The following is a 24,589-nucleotide window of genomic DNA, read 5'->3' as shown; positions in this document are numbered from 1 at the left end:
AGCCTCGGGCCCGTTAAACAGGCCGCTGGAATTTCACAATTTGAGATTTTTGCATGAGTTAAAGTGGTGTGTGTGTGTGTGTGTGTGTGGGTGTGTGTGTGTGTGTGTGTGTGTAGAAAAAAGGAAGACACAATCATAATCAAACATAATATAGTATAAAGTATGCAATATTTGTATGTGTGTTAAGTTGTAACCATATTAATGTGCACTGATTTTGCACATAAAGATCAGTTCACTCATGGTGAGTTCTTGTTGAGGACTTGTGAGGGCTTGTTGTTATCTCGGATTGAGTTAGACTAATATATATCATAAATGGGAAGCCTTTGCCATAGACTGGCTTGGGTTTTTGCATGACATGGGTATTAACCACACAGGTGGGTTTAATGCTTGAAAGACATCATGGAGTTGCATTATGGTAAATGAAGGACCCAGTGTTTTTACACTTTCTCAGAAAATGTCTAGCGTTGCTTAATAAATTCTGACATCCTTTAAAAATATTTTTTTTAAACATTTACATTTAAACCCTATATCCTACAATTGTCTGTCAAGCATACATACATATGCACACCAAATTGTTATACAAGTGTGGAAAACACGTGTTCTTCTGTGTACTATTTTCGAAGGCCTATCTGCATGTTTTAGGGATTGATACTTGATGAGCGCTACAGTGGTGGGGGTGGGGCAGAGAGAGAGAGAGAGAGAGAGAGAGAGAGAGAGAGAGAGAGAGAGAGAGAGAGAGAGAGAGAGAGAGAGAGAAAGACTGACAGCCCGGGGAGGAGGAGCGCGTTTTTGCCTCCGTGTATCACGTTGCTTTTAGCGCTACAAAGTTCAGAAGAGTTTTCTGTGTGTGTTGGTGTTGGCTACAGTAGAGAAAAGTTTCCTTGTTTAGGTGGAAGGGTAAACAAATATAACTACGTTTTTTTTAGTTAGTTAGTTTCTGACAGCCAGCACTCTTCTTGTACTTTTTTGCCTCAATACACAGACGACCATGGAGCGGGGATTTCCCTGTCGGACATCACTTAGGGGGAAGAACTCCGTGCTCTGGGTTTTCTCCGTTCTGTTTTACACTGCTGGAGGTAAGCGCCAATATAACACACACACTCATGACATCCATCCTCTTGAGAGCTGCCGCTTTTAAACTGGTTCATCCTAGTGCGCGGGCGTGTGTGAACATGTTTACAAATGTTGCTGCTATTGACAAACCAGTTGACATAATTAAGTCACTGATGGGTCCCAATAGTGTTAGTGTTTTCAGTTGAATTGGCACGCACGAAAAACGATAGTCAACCTATGTAATGTGTAGTAATAAGGGCATCAATTGACTTCATATAGGAAGTGCAAATGTGTCTGAAGAGTAGGCTATCAGAAGACCGCTGTCAAGTTTATATTGCCATGCATAGTCTGTAACTTCACTCCAAGTTGGTCTCTCGGGCAGCCTGAGGAAGTTGTAGGTATTTTTAAAAGCCCATAATATGCGCGTCTGGATGGATAATGACAATGGCGTAATCCCGTACTTTACTGTAGCCTATTTTTGCTATGTATTCCGATATTTCACAGAGAGAGAGAGAGAGAGAAAAAAACTGCAGACGTGTCCGTTATTTTACTGACTGAGGTTGGAGCTGTAGACAGTTATTTTTAAGTGGACACAGTTTGAAGCTTTTCGCACTTCGTGTGTTGGTTTTGTTGTTTTGACACAGAACATCTGGTGTGAAGCTGTTTTTTTAAAGCCCCTCCCACGGGACGCAGGGGGACTTAAATCCACCTTGTAGCCTAACCACACTTTATTACCTTGCCGCAAATTCAACCGCGGCCGTCAACGTTTTTACTCCAAAAAGCCTCAAATAGTCCAGAAATGTAGCCTACAAAACTTGGAACGGATACATAAAATGACTTGAGGCCACATCCTTAAGGCGTGCACTTGGGTAGGCCTACATTCAGTTATTAATCCCCCAAACTAAAATCACTTGCGCCTTTTGCTACAATTTTACTGAAAGTCCATGTGCTTTGCATGGAGCTGTAAAAAACGTAGGGATTTTTTTTTTACTCAAGGACATTCGCATTGCTTGGACATGAGGCAACTGACGCTGGATGGAGGAGACAGCTGTTGCCTTCGGGGCGCGCGCTGCTTCACTTCAAACGCCACTAAAAAACCTTCGCAGAGAGGTTATCAGTTTTCGGGCTTCAGGATTTGGTCTATTTAGATAAGCTCACGCGATAAGTCCGTCAAAGGCAACTGGCGGTGCTTCCTGAACATCTGGCTGACCCTGTACAGGAATTAACTTTTGAAATTTAGTTATTACATTTTTTTTGGTTAGTGTGGTGAATTATCTATGCAGACCTATAACACATAAGCTTAAATAAAGCACCTACGCCTTTAGTATAACTGTAGGACTCCACAGTGCCCACCCTTCAGCCCCGTTATGTTGTCTTTGTTTGGAAGTTTCCTTCCTTTTTCAGCCTATGATGAAAACAGCTGTTTGTGCCACTGCCAGTAATGGGCTTCTCCTCCACAAAACACGTCTTGAGATAAAGAGCAATAATCGCTGCCTCTTCCTCTGCAGTCTAGATAAGCATTTAGTTTGGAGCGATAGAAGACAATGGCACAGTCAAAAATGGTCAATGAACTCCACAGGATGTGAGCGCTTACTCTTTTTTTCGGCGTTTGCCACTTTCTCCCTCGAGGTCGGACAGAGCTTGTGCAGTGCATTGATCCCCCCAACTCCCAAATAAATAAATCATTATTAGGGTGCAGCAATAAAAAATGGTTTCCTGTGTCAATGCCATCGACGAGAACAGGCCTCAACAGGGAGTCAGAGTGTTGATGTGCAGTGGTTGTACAAAGTGCATGTACATGAGTAATAAGAAGACAATGGAGGAGGGGGAGCTCCCTTTTTTCTGGGTATCACCTTTTTAAAGGTCTGTAAGACATTTGTCAGTGAAACATTGTTGTCTAATGCCTAATATTCATTGAGAATGACAAAGTAATAAAAAAATCCCCAAACACCGTGGCCTTCATACTTCCAGTAAGGGCGCCTCTCTCACACTGATGAGAACAGTCCAAGGATACAGCGTTGACCATTACTGATAGTGAGAGCCTTGACTCTGTTTCTAGACACAGCAACAATAAACAGCAACCTAATGTTGTTTGGTTGCCAAAGACACAAGATATTTCATAATAATAGACACAGGATAACAACATAATGACAGCATGGAGAGCATGTCAAAGTGGAAGGAAGAAAGGCATACTAGTTGATAATAATGATTCTCCTTTTCACACGTACAAAAAGGCCCGTTTACACTTGCAAAATGACATTGTTGTAACAGTTAGATGATGAAAGGCTCTTGTGTAATCGTTTTGCAAGGGTATTGACGAAGCCGTCGTTACATAACACGTGTAGATACGTGGCTTAAATATGTGAAGTAAATTAAGAGGAAGAAGTAGAAGAAGGGGAAGAGGACTGAGACTGTGCCTGACTAGTGAGTGTGCATGTTACAGTATTTAAATAGCACTATGCAAACAAGTCTGTTGGCCATTGGCTCAGAAAAAAGCCCAAAAATACACAGCAAAGGACTATAATCAAATCTCATGGATCCCTGAACATGGTGACCTGCATCACTGACCCAAAACCACTTCCGTTAATGACTAGGTATAGAGTGCTGCACTTTAACACTTCCTGATGCTTTAAAGATACTTAATGCAGCTGTTTGTTATGCTTGGAACTTCAACTGAAACTCTCTCCCTTTCTGTGTGTGTGTGTGTGTGTGTGTGTGTGTGTGTGTGTGTGTGTGTGTGTGTGTGTGTGTGTGTGTGTGTGTGTGTGTGTGTGTGTGTGTGTGTGTGTGTGTGTGGAGGGACTAATCTGGGATCCTCCTGCTGGTTTCATTAACACCCCTGTAATGGGTTGGATAATCATCACCATTACAGTAGGTGTGAAAATGGGTGGAGCTTGAGGTGTGTTTGTGTGGGGGGGAGGGGGGGATCAGCCCTTGTACAAACACACAGGTATAATGGGGCTCATGCCAGTGAAAGGAGACCAAATGTGTCTCTGGGGATGCCCAGTAGCGATTGAACAATACCTCTTTTTAAAAACAGAAGAATTATAAAAACAGAATCTTACAGAAAAGCAGTTCAAATAAGTAAAGGTGGAGTTATGCAGATATTTGATTTTTAATTAAATCAAAATGGGCTGTGCTGCATGTCTGAATGTGAAGAAAGCTGTCAGAGGCAACATGTTCTTAACAGGTGGCGCTCAGGCTTAAAACAAAGGAGCGCCTGTTTTTGGGCCCTGAGGGACTATCGGGATCCTGCGAACAGAGATCAGAGAAGCAAACTTAGATCTATAATGGAGCCAAAACACAGATGTCTGGTGTGTCCAAGTGAATGAAATCCAGTCTGTTCCACACACGGGGCAGACACTTGCTGACTGTTTTCACCTGGTTGCTACCACAACAAGACAGCTCAGATAGTGCTGACACTGTGGTAACACTATACCCAGCTGGCACCTATGCTGCTTTGAAAATCATATGCATCGTCTCAAAACTTTTTTTTTTAGAAAGGTCTTGTCAGTTAGCCATACTTGAAATGTATACTTGATGAGTATATTACTGTTCCCTAGTTGGCATCCTCGTATTATATTGTGTTTTGGCTCTAAATCAGGCAAAACCTGGACTTAAATGCATGTTAACACATTTTACCACAGACATTCTCACTCCCTTGCCAGAAATCCATCACCGCCAGTGTAAATAGGGCTACTAGAGACACAACGACGGTAGAGCTGTCAAAAAGATGGGCAAGAAGGAAGGCAGGGCGGGTGTGAAACAGGAGAGGAGAAGCCCCCCTTGCCCCCCACACTGCCTATTGTCCCAGCAAGCAGGCAGGCAGGAACAGCCGGGAAGGGTTTCACTTTAATCACCCACCCTGGTCTTCCTATTGCTTTTTCGTAGCACACAATGGCTAGTTCATTCACACACACACACACACACACACACACACACACACACACACACACACACACACACACACACACACACACACACACACACACACACACACACACACACACACACACACACACACACACACAGGAACATGGCACGTACGTCACATGTTGTGACACTTACACAGGATGAACACAGAAATATAAACATGGACAGCTAATCAAAAAGCAAAGGTCTAGCTCTTATCAAGAACATTGTATATGAAAACTTTAAACTTGTATTGCCATCCGGACTAAGTCAATTCATGTAGGGCTGCAACTAACGATTATTTTGATAATCGATTAATCTGTCGATTATTTTCTCGATTAATCGATTATTAATCGATTAGTGGTTTGGCCCGTTAAATGTCATAAAATGATGAAAAATGTTGATCAGTTTTCCAAAGCCCATGTTGACGTCCTCAAATGTATTGTTATGTCCAAAACACAAAGATATTTCAGTTTACTGTCATAAGAGGATTAAAGAAACCAGAAAATATTCACTTTGAGAAGCTGAAAACAGAGAATTTGGAATTTTTTTATTAAAAAATGTCTCAAAACGATTAATCGATTATCAAAATAGTTGTCGATTATTTTAATAATCGATTACTAATCGATTATTTGATTAATCGTTGCAGCTCTAAATTCATGCACTCTCTCATTTATTGTCCTGCTGACCCCAAAGGCCCCTGGTCATTGCAGCTGCTGCCCCCTCAGGAAAACTGTGGTAGTGCATAGAAGCACGCCAAAAGTTATATGGTTAAAATCTGCAGTGCATAGCACAGTACTGCTGCTCCACTGCTCTCTATGGGGTTTAAACTTGCAATGTCACTTTGCAGTCCAATCTGTGATGTAACAGCACGTGTTTTAACTTTGATGACAGACGGAGAACACCTGCAATGACATTATTACAGTGGGTAGAGGTGCAACCTGCTTGAAATGTTTAGCCTGTAAAGAGTTGTGTGGGAGCAGCTGTAGCCCTTCAACTGTAGTTGTAAAGTAGTAAGGAGCCAGACATGAGGAGCAGTGGGAGAAGTGGGTGCAGTGTTCGCGTGCCTGGACAACTCAGGAAGGAAGACCACTCCTCAAATCCCGGAACAGACCACCAGTCACCCTCCAAACACACCAACACACACACACACACTTACTCTGCTATCTTTGATCCATGCTGCCACTGCAGCAATACACTATACATTGAAATATGCGGTAACACTTTATAATAAGGGTACATTAACTAACCATTAAGAAATGCTTAGGTAATGCTTAATAAGCAACTAAGCATTAACTAACTATGCTTAGTAAATGCTTAACCCTAACCAAGCATGAACTTACAGTTAATAACTAAGCATTAACAGTTTGTTAATGCTTAATAAGCGTGAACTAACCGTTAATAGCATGAACTAAGCATTCATTAACAGTTAATGAATGGAGCTTTATTGTAAAGTGTAACCCAATATACTATTCTTGCATGCATACTTCACCTTTACCGCGGTCCACCACCCCCACACATGAAAGTTCAGTTCACCTGTACACACAATAGTCACATGCAACCTTCCGGTCTTCTTAGCAGCGCGGAGCAGCATTCATGGATGCTAAACCGCAGCTCAATCAGAAACACTGAAAGGATGGCAATGATCTATTTAAGCAGAGGAAGCAAGATAGTGATAGTGCTGCTCTGTTGTTTTATTATGCTGAATTTATATGGGAGTCATTGTGTCTGTTAGGGCTGCAACTAACGATTATTTTGATAATCGATTAATCTGTCGATTGTTTTCTCGATTAATCGATTATTAATCGATTAGTGTTTTGGCCCGTAAAATGTCAGAAAATGGTGAAAAATTTTGATAAATTTTCCAAAGCCCATGTTGACTTCCTCAAATGTATTTTTATGTTCAAAACACAAAGATATTTCAGTTTACTGTCATAATAGGATTAAAGAAACCAGAAAATATTCGCATTTGAGAAGCTGAAATCAGAGAATTTGGACATTTTTTATTAAAAAATTACTTGAAACGATTATCGATTATCAAAATAGTTGGCGATTATTTTAATAATCGATTAATAATCGATTCGTCGATTAATCGTTGCAGCTCTAGTGTCTGTTGATGCTCCTCCATGGCTGCGTAGTGTGGAGGCATTGCATATATTATGGGATGTCAGCATTGGCAAGGTTTTGATAGTGACTTCAAACTGCTTAGCAAGAGGATCTTTTTGTTTTGTTGTGTTATTGCAATGAAAAAAACATTCAGACGCAGACACACGCTAAAGAGTTTGTCTATTCGTGCATTCCGACGCTGCACTACAGAAGTCAGAACAGGAAGTGGTTGCAGCCTCTATGTGAGAGGGCGCACGGTTTATGCAACGTGTAAAGAAACGTCTCACAGCTGTCTGTTTGGTTTCCTGAATGTACATGAAAAGTATGTTCTGAGAATCTGTGTCTGTGTGCCTAATAAAGATAGTGTTATTCTACTGCAATCACTGGGTGAAGATACCGCAAGTACAGCAATAGTCAGTGTGTAATGCAGAAATCAATTATGAAATTATTCAGCTCATGTACTTCATTCAAATTATGAATTACCACACTGTTAAAATACTCAACTACAAGTATAAGCCCTGTATTCAGAACCTTACTATGCATTATCAGCATAAACATACATGTTTTAAATACATTACTGCTCTATTAATGTTGCATTTTACAGCTGTAGATTTTTAAGGTTGAGCTCATTTTAACTACTAAGTGTAAAGTTGCATAAAAGGGAAATACTCTTGAAAAAAGTTCTTCACTAAATGTAGGCCTCCTCAGTTTCATTTCTCAAAGAACAGAAATGACCCAGTCCAAAGAAATCAGTGAGTTTTCTGCATTTCACCTAGTTAGATGTCAAAAGAAATGTCACACGAGAATTCGTATTAAATTGCCTGTTCCTCAGTCAGAGAGGAGCAGGCATCTCTCCCACATAAGGTATGCATATGTATTTAAGCCACCACAGTATGTACTATCTCTAACCACAGTTCTACTAACATACAGAACAGAAAACAAACTGTGCTAACCCGAAAATGCACAAAAACCAGGAAGTTCGTCGGCTGCAGAAATAGGGCATGGAAAGTTGGCGGACTTTAGCTTTAAACCCATGTCAAGATTGGTAGTTTCTATAATTAGGTTTTGCACTGTGATTATTTGTGTTCAGGCAACAGTCGCCAAACTAAATTTAAGCTAGCAAATCAGTTGAATAGAACTGCAATCCACTACTATATACTCCCCTTTTTACTTTTTTGTGTAGGGTTGTGACTTCAGACAAATTGTGGATCGGCAGACATGCAACAGAAAAATCTTGATAGTGTGCCTGATTAAATTTGGTCCAGGTTCATTCAAGGAATATCTGAAAGGTGTAACCTAGGGACATTTGTAAATCAAACTGATTTGCTAAAAAAAAGGTTAGTCGTCTAATCTACATTCTTCCCTATTTGTCTTTTCTCTTTAGCTAAAGGCCACTCCACGCTGAGTGTATCAGCTACCCATCTGCACTACACCTGTCCAGAGGGTGCAACTGTCCAAATGGTGTGTACCCAGAAAGGTGCTGCCTTGCACCCCACAGATGTCCTGCAGCGCGGCTGGCTTTTCACGCCCCACAGTGACCAGCACTGTACGGGACGGGAGGGCCCACGCCATCTTAAAATTGGTGGTCATACCCATGGCAACCACAGCTTGCCACCAGGCTTGCAAATTGGATCTGCGGAGCACAACTTCTGGGTGGTTCTGCAGAATGTGACCCATGCTGACCAGGGCCGCTACTGCTGTATGGTCCTAGACGTCCAGGTGGAACATAGACATCGTTCAATAGTGCAAAAACCCCACAGCCACATCGTTCTCAAAATTGTACCACGTAAGGACATCAAAATGAATGGGTGTGAATGTGTATTAAATTACTATAGTACACTTATAGTCCTTTTACAAGTAGGACAAGGTTGTGGTGTTAGTTTCCCATGCTCTACAGAATGTGGTCTATGAGTGCTCATTGTGGTCTAAGACATTCATATGCTGAGCCGAATGCCAACTGGTGCATGTACCAGGCTGAAACCTAAACCACTGCTACATTGTGATATACTTTTTCTTTGTTTTTCTCTTTCAAGGATCAAATGGATCTCAAGATTGCACTGTGGATTCCGTGCCATCTGGAGGTGGGTCACCCTATTCAAGCCTTCACAGCCGATAGATGTCTGGCCAGTTATTCTGTCAATTTAACACAGTCTCTCCCTGTGTTTGCTTCCCCAGGCTCCATGCCAGTGGCCTTGGCCATAGCAGCCTGCATCTTGGCTCTGCTCTCGCTGCCACTTATTCTGGTTCTTGTTTACAAACAAAGGCAGAACGCCCAGTCGAGCAGACGTATGTAACACACACACACACACACACACACACACACACACACACACACACACACACACACACACACACACACACACACACACACACACACACACACACACACACACACACACACACACACACACACACACACACACACACACACACACACACACACACACTTCCATGTGGATGCTATGGGTCAAATATAATTCTCTCACATTAGGATCCCCATGGTGTTTTGTCTGACACATATTTCCTGTCAGTGAGGGGAATTAACTGTATTTCACACAGTAGGAAGCACATTCACACTGCCTCTCAAGTGTTCCGCTCTGTTTCAATTCATTCACAATGGCCCGTTTCCTGTTTCCTCTCTCTCCCAGGTGCACAGGAGTTGGTGAGGATGGACAGGTACGTTTTCCCACAGTCTGTCATACAGCCGCTTTCATAGACCCACTTTCAAAACACAGCTGATCTGTAGAACAATAATACTGTGCACATGGATATTCTGTTATGTAGTGTCCACAACATTTGTTATATAATAAGATACTTTCAGCCAAACAATCGGATTAGACCAAAATGTACTCTGCAGTTAAAAGGGGAGTCAGCGATTCTAGGCCAGGGTTCAACATAACTTTTTTTTCCTACTGGCCCGCCGGGCCAGTGGATCCGAGTTTTACTGGCCCCTTGTATATTTTCACTGGCCCTGCACACACTTTTTTTTTCTTCATAATTTAGTGTCAATAATTATAATACGTATTAGAAAAATAAAGAAAGATAACCAGATCTAAAGGGAATATCTATACTGTAACAGTATAGATATTCCCTTTAGATTTGGTTATTTTTCTTTTAGTTAATTATATGAAATGTTGATATTGCTCATACACATAATATAAAACCAGGCAAACATATTGAATTAGAAGCCTACAACTGAAAGTATGTTGAAAGAGTCGGCCAGTATTTTAAAGTCCAGTAGTTTGAAGGTTGTTTTTATTCTTGAATTTGGGCAGTTTAATGAATAGTTCACCTGCAGAAGTCATGTTCAAACATAAAAAATAAATAAGAGATGAAGGTCTGATCATTCTTTGTGGTGTGGTAGGCTGTTTTTATTACTTTCTCTATATGCATTAGGGATGTGAATGTGTCGACCGAATGACCGGTTTTCCACTTTCGCTCAAGTTGACTTTAAAAATAGAATAGAAATCCGAAAATCAGTGGGTTATGCCGTTTTTTTAATGGGAGATTAAACTTCACATATAAGAGTCCGGTGTGGGACCATTTTTTCAAACTATTGATAAAAAACAATGCAGTGCAAAATATGCAGCATAAGTTAAACGCTCGTCTAAGACTATGACGTTAAATCACCTTAGAAACACACAATGCCTTCGTCCGATCACAGCAGCGTTTCACCGTGTGATCTCGCCAGCGAGTGAGCCGCCGCGCAGATGAACTGTGGTTTGTGGCTAAAATAATAACCGGGGATATTCTCCCCGTTAGCGATTTCAATGGGAAAGACTTCCGCGATCTGATTGAATGTCTCGAGCCTGAAAACACAGTGCCAAACTGCGCGACTATAGGAACTGTACAGTGAGCGGAGTCCCTCCGTTCGTTTCTGTCTACAACCGACACAATCACCGGAGACGCATTCACAGCGTTTAAATAACGCCTCTCATTTGTATTACCATTGGGGCTTGGATGCAAATATTGTAACATTACGGCGGCAGATAAAGGAAAAGCGCAGTTATCATTTTCTGCGCCTCAACCTCTGCTGTGGGAAGAAAGAAAGGGGGCAGAGTAAGTCGATTGATTTGTCGACTCGCAGGCGGACGGTAGGCAGCTCTGCCAACGGTGCCTGTCAAAACGCCCACGCATCGGTTGTCCACTGGCCTTTCATTAAAAAATATATTTTATATTAGGTTTATTATATTGAGTCTTAAATAAACACTGCTTTCATTACGACTCAGAACGCGCATTTCAATGAACCATGATGTAGTCTGCAAAAAGATACTGAACTGTGATTGGCCAGTCACTGGCCCGGGCGGGACAGTGACTGGCCAATCAACTTGCCCTGCATATGATTTTACTGGCCCCGGGCCATCGGGCTATACGTTATGTCGAACCCTGTAGGCCTGTGGCTGTGTATTAACACTGGATCTTGTTTCAGTGCAAACACAGTACGGACAGGTAGCGGATTGCAAAAAGTGATTTTGACAACAAGCACTCTCCAGAATCGCTGACTTCACCTTTATCTCCGGTTACATTTTGTTTAAGATCTACACATTGCTTTAAAACATCAATAAATCATTTATACACTCATTTAGAGACATAACCTTAATGAACAACAAAAAGGACTTCTACCCAGAAAATTGGCTTTGCTTTCATTTACATTACATGTTTTATTGTTTGTTCATAAATAATTCATGTGTCTGTACACAGCATGCCTATGACAAAACCTTTACCGTTTTAAACCCAGATTACTGCTAAATACAAAGGCAACTGACATAAAGCTTCTTAACCAATTGAGCAAAAGATAAGTGTCTATGGGTTCATATCGGCAATGTTTCACTCATCGGGATGCTTCTCTTTCTGGTGTATCTGTGTGTGTCTTCAGTGAGTCCCTTGGCCATGAGAACCCTGTGTTTCTCGGAGGATCACCAGCGGTTAAGACCCGCACTGTGTCTCAGATCATGACCAGACAATCCTCTGAGACAGGACGTCACCTGTTGTCAGAGCCAGGGACCCCTCTTTCTCCTCCTGCACATGGGGACGTATTCTTCCCAATAGAAGGTGGGAGTAGGACACGCACACACACCTATACATTCTGACAACACACACACACACACACACACACACACACACACACACACACACACACACACACACTACAAGGCACATAACACAGATTCAGATTTTTGTCAGAATTTGTGAATATCTCATTCCGATTTGTTACCTGTCTGTACTGTGTGTGTGCTGAAAAAAATCTGGTACACAGCCTAGGCTCTGTAAACTGGTATGTACAAAGGGGTCCACCGTAGCTGGCAACTTGCCTGTTTAAAGAACCTAGGTATTCACACTTGATTTTTTTTCAGCGCACACAAAGTATAGACAGGTAGCAGTTAGAGAGGAGATATTCACTGATTTTGACAAAAAAATTATTTTGACAACAAGCATTATCCAGAATCACTGACTTGACCTTTAAGATGCCTTTTAAAAGAGATGAGAAGCACTCAGCGCAGGCTGGGACATACAGTTATCTGACCCAGTTTCAGTTTTGTTCAACTTTTGCCCCTTTACCTGGCTCAAACCTCTCTCTGATCAGCACTATAATACAAGAAAGGGGATTTTGAGCTATCTCCCTCTCCAGGGAGGTCATTTACATAGCTTAGTGGGTGCCTTTCAGTTTAGAAGTGAGTGTGCACTATATCCTTTGGAAGGTCATGCCTTATTAACTACATTCAAAATGCATGAATCTGACTTCCCTCACGTTCACATTTTATACTCAAATCATGTTAAAAGTCCATAAGTGTATTGCACAAGGACATAGTTGTGGAAATGCCTATTTCAAAACATACAGGCAGTATGATGAAGACTGATGCAATCAAAGAAGAACCACGGTGTCGTGTGTCGCCGCTTTAACATCCCGTATGTGGTGGGAGGTATTGGCCGGAAAAAAACGCTCACATTCTTGTGCAAAAATATTGCACGCTCACAAAAACAGCTGGGTTGGGTTTTGGATGTGACTATAAGAAAAAATATTCTGCGTTTGGGGGAGTTTGATTTCTGTCCCCCCGCACAAGTGAAACCGCGCCTTTCTGGTGCTGTCATCGTCTGAATTCTTCTCCTGCCTCCTACACTCGCGCAAGTCATTCTCCACCCATCAGCACTCTCGTTTAGCACTAATGGCCCCTTTTCAGCCAGTTCTCTGCGACTCAACTTGAAATAATACCCAAACATTAGTTACGGTGAAGGGGTTCAATCCTGAGTGTTTTTCTGCTGATTCCCGGGGCACCTGTGCAGACATTCCACGCATACTGAGGCTGGATTGCCCTGTTTCCTGGCAGCCCAGTCTACAATGATACAAAACCAGACTTACTGAAAATCCTCCCTAAACAATCACATATGTTTTTTTTACCATGACCTTGAACCGTTTAGTGTGGGAAGCCCTTTGACAATATACTGCATGTGACGACTGGCAAGCATAAACATAAAGGAAAAACCAGGTTTATATGTGGTTATTTTGCCCTATGTGCCTAAATAGAATTCTGGTAATAGGAAATGTCACTAGAGGGTAAGTTTACTGCTTACAGTAACTGACTAATGGAATCTTCCACTGCTTGATTGCAGCTCAGAACACAGTTAAGTTATTCCTCTCTAGGGAGATCCACACATATTGATAAAACTATCAGAGACCCTTGAGTTAATCTTACATATTTTTCAAGCTGGATTTTCCCATGCCAGGGCTCATTTCCTTTACTGGTCAACCAAAGTAATACACAGGCTGGTTACAGGTTTCGTGTTACGTGGATGAAAGCCACACTTCAGTTTTTTTTCTTCATCTTTTTGGCCCGTTGACCTTCAGCTGACTGGAATTTAACTAGCAGCAGTTCCCTCTTATCTCAAACATGTCGCAACGCAAGACTTGAGGCCTCTTTGTTCCCCTTTTTAATGGTTTTGCAGCAAACGCAACAGATTCTGAGAAATCTATCTATAAGAAATCCTATCTGTGTTGTTACTACTCTATGCTACAGGGCAGGCAGTGTAGGAGGTTTGGAAAAATAATTGCTGTGGTGTGTCTTTTGACAAGATCTGTCTGCATTTTGGGCCGGAAACGTATTTTCTCCCCAATGAATGTCTACCAGTCAGCACGCAGACATGAAATATGTGCATGTGGATTGCTTATTATAATGTGTACACTCACACTGACCTCCACTGTTTTTTCTATTCCAGACACCATCCTTGAGTCTCCAGACTTCATGCAGGTTTAAAAGGGGGTTGAAACCTTATTCATCATCGCTCAAACTGCTGATCTGGAAACAATCGTGCAAACTCTCTTCCTCTTCTCTCCGCTTCCAGAGCGACGTTGCCCTTTATGAGCTGGCTCACAAAAACCTCTGCTGGGATTGTCATCTGCACATTGTCTGGACCCCAGGAGGGAACAGACTCTTTTTTCAATTCAAAAATTAAAACTATTTCCACCTGCAACAACAGCTGGAGGCCAAAAGCAAAACGTTTTTGCTTGTGAGCGATTGCGTCGTGGCGGGGGCTGGGTTTGTAGTTCATGTTCCATTCTAAACACTGAAGAATGGCTCTTGGACCAATAGGTGCCTGCTGCTTGAGAATGTGGGAGTTTTGTCATGTGCAGGGATGGCATGTCATGTAACAATTCAAAACACCTTATTTCGGTTCTGTTTACGGCCATTACCATCATTAGTTATGATGACAGAAGTGAACAAAAGTATTTATCACGTTCTGTCAGTTATCAGAGTCAACTAGGCTCTGATTTGTCCTGCTTTGCCCATGTAGCGCTCATGGATGACAATCACTGAAACTGTTCATGTTATTAAGTCTCGCCCTAACTGAAAAAAGTCACCAAATGCACCAGAACTAAAAGACAACAATCTAGCTTTGTTTTTCTAACCAAACAGCAGGTGTGAAAGCGACCTATGGCTCTCTATCATTCCTGTCATTGTAATAAAGTGCTCCATACCAAAGGGAGATTAATGCTCAGAAAAGCGCCAATATTTTTGTACAAGTTTACAGTATTTTTTTTTCTTTTATGGCATTACACTGTTCCTCTGTATAATTTCCATCCTCTTTTCTCTTCCCTCTTTGCTACCTCAGTTACTGTCAGCTCTGTTGCTCTTAATACTCTTCTCCATGTTCAGAAATGCACAAATTCACTGTGGCCTTAAATAAATTCATGTGCGAAAAAACTCTGGCAAATATTTACAAAAAATATACAAACGGTTAGTTCTTTTTGATAATAGTTGTTCATGAATAACTGTCATGCTCTTGTACAGTTTAAGAATTAAGACTTACGTTTGTATTGATTTTCTTTTCAATGTACAAACATATTATTAATTAAACAAAAGACCGTTATAACAATGCCAACAGTCACTCTCATATCATCTCAATGCTGTTTCTGTCGACCATTTTGTTTTTCTTTGTTTGTGTGTGTCTTGATATGATTGTTTGGATGTGTTGTGTATATTAATGTGCATTTCAAACTTGGATGAGCGTGCAATGGGATGTAAATAGGTAAATACTTTTAAGCACATGCGTGGAGGAATGGCATTGAAATGTTAACCAAATCATATCAAGGTAGATTGAGAGAATATGACTAATACTTTTAAATGATTGCAATGTAATTAGTACTTAGGCTGCAATTGAGTGTTAGAAACCACAGGTTTTTTCATATTGAGGTAAAACGTGTACCACGGATGCTCAGGCAGAAATCACCTCCAAATGATGTGTAGCAGTGATGTGTATAAGACAGGGTTTAATATATGTTTCTTTTTTTCTTTTCAGTTTTGAATGGTATGAAAGGTTTAATGTAAGAATATTTGTATTTCAGTTTCCTGTGTGTGTGTGTGTGTGTGTGTGTGTGTGTGTGTATTATTTTGTTGCAGTTTCAAGAACAACTGGTAAACTTTAAGTTTTGGTTTGTGCAATGTGCATAATTGTGTTTTTTACTGTAAAATTCTTGTTTTACACATAGACATAGTTTGTCCTTTCTATTGCATTTAAATTGTCCTGGTTGCTGCTTGTATAATAAAGTGTGGCTCTTAAACCTTAAAGCCCATGCGTCCCGTCTTTGAAATCATTGTCCCTTTACTGTAGACTGGCGCGGGCTGCACTCGCTGCCTAGGGAGCTATTATAGGTAGAACAAGGTTGTTCCACTTGTGTGCCTCTAAGATGGTGCACACCAGAGGGGATGACTGGCATTGAGGAGAGAAAATGATGAAACAATCGTAATATCTTGTTTAATGAGACAGAGAGCTAGATGGAAGCAGGTGATGCCTGCTGCTGCTGCTGCTGCTGCTGGCCATTAACCCACTCCGGTGCTTTTTCTGCTGTCTTACATTAGCAATTTTTATCTGTTATTAGCAAGAGATGCATTATTATAGGTTTGTACCACCAGTATCATGCTGCTGGAGCTAGGCAAACTAAGTAAAATATACAATACGCACCAAACACACAGTAACACATAAAAAAGCCCTTTTAATTTCACAAAGATTTCTAAACAGGAAAAACAACAACACCCATGTATCTTCCTCTTTTTGGAGATTTGACTTGAGGTTTTCCTGTTTACAAACGAAGGTGTTTCCCGTGCCTTCACAGCGGCTCACCTCATACAGCAGATCAACCAACCAACTGTATTAAATCTACAGTGTGGCCTACTGTATGTGAAGACAGAAAGTTTTGCTATGCTTCATATCTGATTTGTACAGTGACTTGGCTTAAGGCTTAACAAAAAAAGCCCAGAATAAGCACATCTTTCAGGTATGACTGTTTCTATGACAATGACTAACCTAAAGAGGGTACTGTAATAGGACATGATGCTGAATCCAGCAACTTTACACATGACATTATGTGAGCAGATCAGGTTTATGCCCCTCTAACCAATCAGCAATGGTTGAAATAGTTTTGGGGATGAATAGTATCTTACCGACAGAGGTGGCGTGCCGTCATCCTCCACAGTGACGATGAGTCTGTACTCTTGTTGACGCTCTCGGTCGGGCGGGGCCGGCCGTGTCACCATCTCTCCGGTCACACGGTCCATGCGGAAGGTCAGGTCCTGGTTCCCAGCAGTGATGTAGTAAAACAACATGGCGTTGGGTCCAATGTCTGCGTCGCCAGCCAGCACACGAAGGACTGACGTGCCACCTCCAACATTCTACAATAGACATCATAAAACACAGTTCATTATTAATCGTGTAAGGTAGAATGATAAATGCAAAAATGTGACCAAATTGCTCGGTTTCTTATTCAAACTGAAAATCGCCACGTTTACAAAGCGCTTGGTGTCACGATCCAGTAACTGTCCATACTGTGTGCAGAAATTCTGGGGTAAATACACAGCCTAGGCTCTGTAAACTTGTAGATAAACAAATGTAACATGCCCGTTTACAAAGCCTTGGCTGTGTATTACCACTAGATTTTATTTCAGTGCACACACAGTGTGGACAGGTAGATGATCGTGAGAAGATATTCACTGATTTTTAACAAAAAGTGATTTTGACAACAAGTGTTCTCCAGAATCACTGACTCCACCTTTAAGTTCACACACTCTTCTCTTACGTCCCTACCTCGCTGATACTGACGTTGTATCCCCTCTGGCTTTCAATAACAGGTGCGTTGTCATTGATGTCCAGGATGTTGATGGTGAGGGAGTGGTCGGTGTGTCTGGGAGGTGAGCCGTTGTCGATGGCACGCACCTGTAACAGCACACACACACGCACGCACGCACGCGCGCGCGCACGCACACACACACACACACACACACACACACACACACACACACACACACACACACTGGTGTATGATAGTACGTACAGTAAGTCTGGCCATGTATTTGGATATGTCATAAAATCACATAGGGGACAACAAATATTAAGTGTAGGTCTTCTTGGGGGCTTTGTTGAAAATAAAAAATACACAACCAAAATTCATTGCTGGTACAGTATCTTGTAACAGAAAGCAAAATGCAGGGTGCTTGCCTTTATGAAAAAAAATACAATGACATGAAGAACATTTTGATATGATCAGATCGGTGCAAAACACAAACAAAGGTCACATATCATTTGTATTTTCCCATGCTGATATTCACGGGACTTTAGTGGCATTAAAGTCCCTTTTTATTTGGATGTGTGACACGTAATCATTTATTTTTGTGCAGAGGTGAGAGATAGAGTCAGGGTTGTGGTGTAAGTGTGAAAGTGTCACATGGCCATGTCCTGTAAACAAATATGTATTGGAAGGAGTCATAACTACACATGGATCGCTGCCTAACCTTCAGTAGGTAGCGGTCTACTGACTCTCTGTCCAGAGGGGTGTTGACATAAACCTCCCCATAGGTGTGGTTCACTGTCTTGATCATGAACACATCCTCCATGTTGCCGGCCACCAGAGTGAAATTGACCTGAGAGAGAGATGAGAGAAAGAGAAAAATAGACCGTCAATTACATACTCCATGAAAATGTCATGTTACTTGGGTTCGGTCGGAAACCCGTATCATAAAATGTGTGTATTAATAGTTTGCATTTGGCTGTGCAGGCTTTAAATCTTGAATAAATCACAGCAAATGTAATAGAATCAATGAGCACAACAGAGACCTCCCCCCATTGAGTAGAGCAACTAAAGGGAAAACAATAACTGGGTTTATTATTACAAAAGAAAATAAAGAAATCACAAGTTAAATGTCCATCCATCTATCCAATCCATATTTCTTTTATATCCTCACCAGTCCGTTGAATCCAGCATCTTTGTCCCTTCCCAGCACGACGGCCACTTTTTTCCCCCGCGGTGTGCTCTCTAGGATGTCCACCGATCTATCAGAAGTGATGTCAAACTCTGGACTGTTGTCGTTCTCATCCAGGATGGTGATTGAAACCTGTCAGAGAGGTGTATGATCAAATGCAGACGCCATCATTTGCCAGACTGATGCAAAACTTACCTGTGTGATATGTTTCAAATAACCACTACCTAGAAAAACAAGATACTGCAGATGAATACGTATCATGTTGCCGTAAGAAAAAAAGAACATAAAGTCTTACCTTCTGCACTTCCAATGAGAGGCAATGAATAAAAGAAGAATGCCATTAAGTTTTCTATAAGAGAATAGACGCATAAAGACAAATACTGTGATAAATAATATGATGCAAGACAAATGAGTGAGATCAAATTGAGGATAAGCATACCACTGTGGTGTCCTTTTTGGGCCCTCCGTCATCGGCTACAACAGTCATGGTGTACATATCGCCCTTCTCTCTGTCTAGCAGGCCTGTCACTGTGATACGGCCCTGAAAACATCACACACACACACACATCAGCATTCATCTACGCCTCCATAAAGATTCCATCAATTATAGATGTATTTCTTATGTGACAGACTTGGTGCAAGAATATAGATAGAGAAAAGACTGACACGCATCAAAAAGTCTTTCAAGCAAACGAGCTCTTTGATCAGCTTACATGTCACGCAGCAGCCGAAGTGCTCGCCACATTTTGTTACAGAGGAAGGATGTGTTATTGAATCACAGTGCTGTTAATGGATAGAAACATATTGGGCAGGCGGTGGGTGTAGACTTTGAAGTGTACAAGAACGTCTCGTATACCAAAATGATCTATTTTCTAATAGTGAGGATGCAAGCTGGACTAAGAGAAAAGTTTAAAAAAAAAACTTGAAAAAAATCCTCCTCTCTTTGACTATTCATGTGATAACAAAGTGACTCATTGAGCCACTCTGCTTTTAATTCGTCATATATTTATATTTGTTTCTATTGTCTGTGCTATGTTGTATCATGTCTGTATTCTATAATATGTCTAAAGAAAGAAAAAGAAAGAAAAAAGAAAGAAGAAGTGTACAAGAAAGAAACACATGTATTTAGCTCATATTACCAGCAGCCCCCCCCCCCCCCCTCCTACTCACCGTGACACTGTCTATCCTGAATAGAGCCAGAGCGGCGGGTGACGTGTCAGGGTCAAAGCGATAACTCAGCTGGTTCAAGTTGTCGGCAGACTGGGCCTGCACCTGCACCACCTCCGTTCCCGTGGCGATGTTCTCACGTAGCGATGCTTCATAGCCGGCGATGACGAAGGCCACGGCCTCGTCCAGCTCGTTGAGCAGTGTGACGTAGACGGTGCAGTAGACTCTGTGGAAAGGAGCAGCCTGGTCTGTGGCTGACACGTTCATCAGGTAAGAGGTCTTAGTCTCGTAGTCCAGGTAGTCTGAGGTGGTGACCAGACCCGTGCTCACGTCTACCTCAAACTTGCGGTCCGAGCCGGACACCAGAGCATAAGCCACCGCGCCACCGTCACCTGAGCATTGGAAGAAAGGGGAGATGTGTTTGTATTAGTGTCCAACGTTTTTACAGAACAGCTTTGAGAAACAGCCTTTTTACATTTTATATATTAAAACATACTATGAACAGATCTTAAAAATGCATTTTTTATGATTCTTTTTTTTTAGTGTTTTTATGCTTTTATTAGACAGTTTGGAGAGAAGAAATGGGGTAGAGAGGGGAATGACATGCAGAGAACGACTCGGGCCGGATTCGCACCCGGGTCTGCTGCGACGAGGACTGAGCCTCTATGGGGTGGCACTCTAACCACTAGAAATGATTATTTAAAGTTAAGTGCGTTAGAAGTTAAGATTTTTGGTTCAGAGTACTGTTTAGTAAAAACACATCAATGTACGTTTTGGACGTTTTATTTTATTAGTATGAAAGAACACATGTTATCGAAGCAAAATAGACACATATTTCAAAATTGACCAGTGCTTGAAAAAAATATGTTTCTGCCTGCAGTGTCTCACCTTAAATTGTAAACAGTGTACTATTGTTGAAACTATAGTAACAACACACAAGCAGCTTCCTCCATTCTGTGTTGTATGTAACACTGTAGTTGTTCTGTTTCCTTTGTTGTGTGTTTTTTCTCAGTTACAGGCCTGCTGTAGTGTTTTGGAAAATGTATGTCAAACCCTCAGATGCGTCAGAAGGTGTCTCAGTTATATTATACACCAAGGGAAGTAAATAGAGGAAGTCTGGTGCTGTTGAGCAGAAGTAGAGATTTAAATGCCAGTTACAGTGAATTTCTGCTGTTGTGTTTGCCATTGTAATATAGCATGGTAAAAAAGGTTCTGGTAAAGAGGTTTGATATTCCCCTTTGAAGTGGCACCCACTAGTGTAAGGGTTGGGGACCTGCAAAGAATTTAATCCTACCCATGCCAGTAGAGTAAGAGTTGGAAATGAAAGGTGCAAGTCAGCAATTCTGAAGTAGGCTTATAGACAAAATCACTTTTTGTCAAGTGAATATCAGTGGATATCTCCTCACCATCCGCTACCTGTCCGTACTGTGTGTGCAGTATGTAAACAAAGGGGCCCACTACTAGCGACATACCCATTTACCAAGCCTAGGCTAGGTATTAACACTGGCTTTTTTTAAAGCAAACACACAGTACGGACAGGTAGTTAAGCATGAGGAGATATTCACTGTTTTGTTGTCAAAAAGGGATTTTGACAACAAGCGTTCTCCAGAATCACTGACTCCACCTTTAAAAGCCACAGTCAGCTAAATCTCTCTACCTTGTTTTAATGGAATGAGGATAAAACCTGGTAGTAAAGGGTGGACAACAAGAATTGACATCAAACTCAACTCCCTAAACTCTCTTCTTCAGACATATCTGAGACCGGACTCACCAGTGTCAGGGTCTGTCGCCCGCACCACGATCACAGAGGTGCCAATACCAGCTGTCTCCTTGAGGCTCAGGCGGTTGTATTGTTGCTGGGTGAACACTGGCTCCTCATCATTGGCATCATCAACGTAGATGATAACCTGCAGGGAGTGGCTGTACATCAACTATACATATCAACTTTGAGCACATACAATCTTAGGGTATATTAGGTCATCTACAAAGGTAGTGCCACCACATAAATACAGTATTTCTGAGTCCTACTAAAGGGGATAGATCATTTGAAGTCCACATCTCTAGATAAAATATGTCATAAGGGAATCAACTGGACTGTTCAAAAAGGGAACTACTTTTCCCTTTTAAATAGATACATTTGCATGCTCTATTATTAAAAGAGAAACACATGAGGTGAGCTACAAGTTTAGCATGAAGCACAGGGATAAAACTAGCTCATGTTACATCATCTTCCCTCCTCTTCCTCACCCTCACAGAGCTCCTCATGCTGCTCTCATCACTGTTGTAGGCCTCCACTTCCAACACATGGGAGCTGCTGCTTTCTCTGTCCAGAGCCCTGCGGCCCCGCGTCACCAGCCCGCTCTCTCTGTCTATGCTGAACAGATTGTTGCTGTTGCCTGTGTGCATGCATTCACAAACACACACACACACACACACGCACACGCACGCACATGCACACAGACAGACAGACAGACAGACAGACAGACAGACAGACAGACAGACAGACAGACAGCAAGAGATAGAGATAGATAGAGAAGAAAATGAGGCAGGGCAAGAGACTTCCATGAAAATGCACATTTTAGAAAAACATCTAGTCTCTGGGTATTAATACTTCTAAATAAAGTCTTGAGGCATCTGCCAATTAGGTAAGAAAACGTAATTTGCTTCAGATGCAAATTAACTTTTTAAGGAAATTCTCATCACTGCTATTTTCACTGTGAATAGACCTGCCTTGTACACAAAGACTGCTTCTGAACAAGATACATTGCATTGCAAGCAACAGGTGTTCTCATACCTCCCCAATGACAGAATTTTTTGCACAAAACCTTGAATCGCTACAATTCTGGAAACATTTTCTTGGAGATCTTGTTTGTGTCCCTTTGGAACTAATGCAATATCAACACTGCCAACGTAATGGTAATGTTTCAATCTAGTGCATCTTGGGAGCCTTTTCTGTCGTTGCATTTGTTTGTGGGCAAGGAGGCCATTAATGAAATGAGTCAAACAATATTAGTAAAGCAGCAATTACCAGTGAGAATCCTGTACAGAACTCGACCGTTCTCTCCCTGGTCTGCATCTGTAGCTTGAACCTGTACAGAAAACAAACAAGCAGAAAGTCAATAACTTAACACAGGGAGACAAAACGCAACCAAACCGACAGTATGTAAACAATACCCATCCGGCTACTCACAGGGTACAGCAATGCCATGAGTCTCCATTTACAACTGGTACTATAACAAAGTTAGAACTTTTTTTTCATTTTGCAGTTTGAGAATGGAGATTGAAAAAGAAAAAGTTTTTTATTTTCACCACACATCCACTAGGGCCCAGTGTCTTGTTGCCACAACAACCCAAACATGGCTTGGCAGTGAGTCTGTAATGGCAGAACTCTCTCTCTCTCTCTCTCTCTCTCTCTCTCTGTCAGAGGCAGATAGCCAGGAGCAGCCAAAATAACCCAAACAGCACAGACAGCACGGCTCCACAGCGTACACAGATAAATAGTGGAGCATGCTGGGATGCTGGTGAATGGGCCATGTCATGAGAATGACTTTCTGAATCCAGGGAGGCACATAGCCGCTGGCACTGGATGAGACTGACTTCATGTCACACTCGGCTCCTCTGTGGATGTGTCAGAACCTGTGGAGGTGCCTACAAAGTGCATATCCAATTGAGCACAGAGACACACACTTTAAACTCATGCACATATACGGACACATATAGATACGCGCCCCCACAGTCTCTCTCTCTCTCTCTCTCTCCTGCCCTGTGTGTCCTCTTTTGCTCTCTCTCGCTTCGCCTGTGAAAAGAGGCCCAACTTCAGTCTCATTAGCTTTATAAAGAGATGTGGAGAGAAGAGGAGAAAGGGGAGGGGAGGGGAGGGGAGGGGTAGACGGGAGAAAAAAAGAAGCTGGGGGGTCATACTGGTGAGTGATGAATAGGGTATTACACAGCGGACTGCACCACTCGGGCCCTAAAAAGGGGTGTACAAAGTGTAAGACTACTTTGCGGAGCCAGATGTGGATAGTGTAAGCATGTGGAGTGTTAGCACTGAGAGACAGTATTAACTTAGCGCCGGCTTGGCTCAGAAACAGCACCATTGTCTTTGGCTGCCTGGGATTAAAACACCAAGCGAGATGTTTCACTTGTAAAGCCGTTACCCACATTTTACCCTCTTTTTACTTGCCCCCCTCCCCACACCCCTCTTCCTCCCCGGCGTTTTCCCCTCCGTCTCTGGGAAAGCAGCAGTTTAAGGGGGGAAAAACAAGTGTGTGTGGAGCCAAGAAACAGGTCTGACCTAAGTTACTGGAACTAAGCAAGGTGCTGTTTTTTTAAAGAGTCTCTACAGACTGGGTGTGAGTATGCATTTTTCAAAGGTTTTATTCCAAATTACGAAAAAGTTCAAACTGAAGAATACATGGATAACATTTGTGAGGTAGACAAAAGGAAATGATTTAAAATCTCAAGATCCTAGGATTGCAAACAATCATCAGTTTAAGTTTATCAGTTTAAGTTACATTATGTTTATGTCTGCTGTGGAGTCTCATTTTTGAATAAAACTCCTATCCTCCACATTTTGACATGTGAGCAGCTTGACATGTGCTTGA

The 24,589-nt window shown here is 41.9% G+C and overlaps 2 protein-coding genes across 3 annotated transcripts in view; one reads left to right on the top strand and one right to left on the bottom strand.

Moving 5' to 3' along the window:
- cdh23 (cadherin-related 23) overlaps positions 1-24,589 on the bottom strand; it is a gene marked incomplete at both ends in the record, with an annotated part of 156,132 nt that overhangs the window by 19,194 nt on the left and 112,349 nt on the right. For both annotated transcript variants that reach the window (XM_080036207.1, XM_080036208.1), the window contains 9 exons: positions 17,007-17,234; positions 17,647-17,775; positions 18,351-18,479; positions 18,801-18,950; positions 19,258-19,359; positions 19,989-20,377; positions 21,757-21,892; positions 22,233-22,381; positions 23,014-23,074. In XM_080036207.1, the coding sequence (XP_079892333.1) occupies positions 17,007-17,234; positions 17,647-17,775; positions 18,351-18,479; positions 18,801-18,950; positions 19,258-19,359; positions 19,989-20,377; positions 21,757-21,892; positions 22,233-22,381; positions 23,014-23,074 (1,473 nt within the window). The remainder of the gene's footprint in view (positions 1-17,006; positions 17,235-17,646; positions 17,776-18,350; positions 18,480-18,800; positions 18,951-19,257; positions 19,360-19,988; positions 20,378-21,756; positions 21,893-22,232; positions 22,382-23,013; positions 23,075-24,589) is intronic.
- On the top strand, positions 838-16,126 carry vsir (V-set immunoregulatory receptor). Its single transcript, XM_080036209.1, has 7 exons — positions 838-1,076; positions 8,456-8,857; positions 9,105-9,152; positions 9,247-9,357; positions 9,720-9,747; positions 11,948-12,123; positions 14,284-16,126. The coding sequence occupies exons 1-7, from the start codon at positions 989-991 to the stop codon at positions 14,319-14,321; spliced, it is 891 nt and encodes a 296-aa protein (XP_079892335.1). The 5' UTR covers positions 838-988; the 3' UTR covers positions 14,322-16,126.

The sequence above is a fragment of the Ammodytes marinus genome (assembly GCF_949987685.1).
Source record: "Ammodytes marinus genome assembly, chromosome: 11".
Classification (NCBI taxonomy): domain Eukaryota; kingdom Metazoa; phylum Chordata; class Actinopteri; order Uranoscopiformes; family Ammodytidae; genus Ammodytes; species Ammodytes marinus.
Note: the sequence above shows the minus strand (reverse complement) of the source record. Positions and strands in the feature narration are given on the sequence as shown.

Excerpts from the sequence above, each read along its gene's own strand:
- vsir (XM_080036209.1), top strand. The coding sequence starts at position 989 with ATGGAGCGGGGATTTCCCTGTCGGACATCACTTAGGGGGAAGAACTCC. Across the intron at positions 9,748-11,947 it reads GAGTTGGTGAGGATGGACAG|TGAGTCCCTTGGCCATGAGA; the intron begins GTACGTTTTCCC and ends GTGTGTCTTCAG. Across the intron at positions 12,124-14,283 it reads CGTATTCTTCCCAATAGAAG|ACACCATCCTTGAGTCTCCA; the intron begins GTGGGAGTAGGA and ends TTTCTATTCCAG.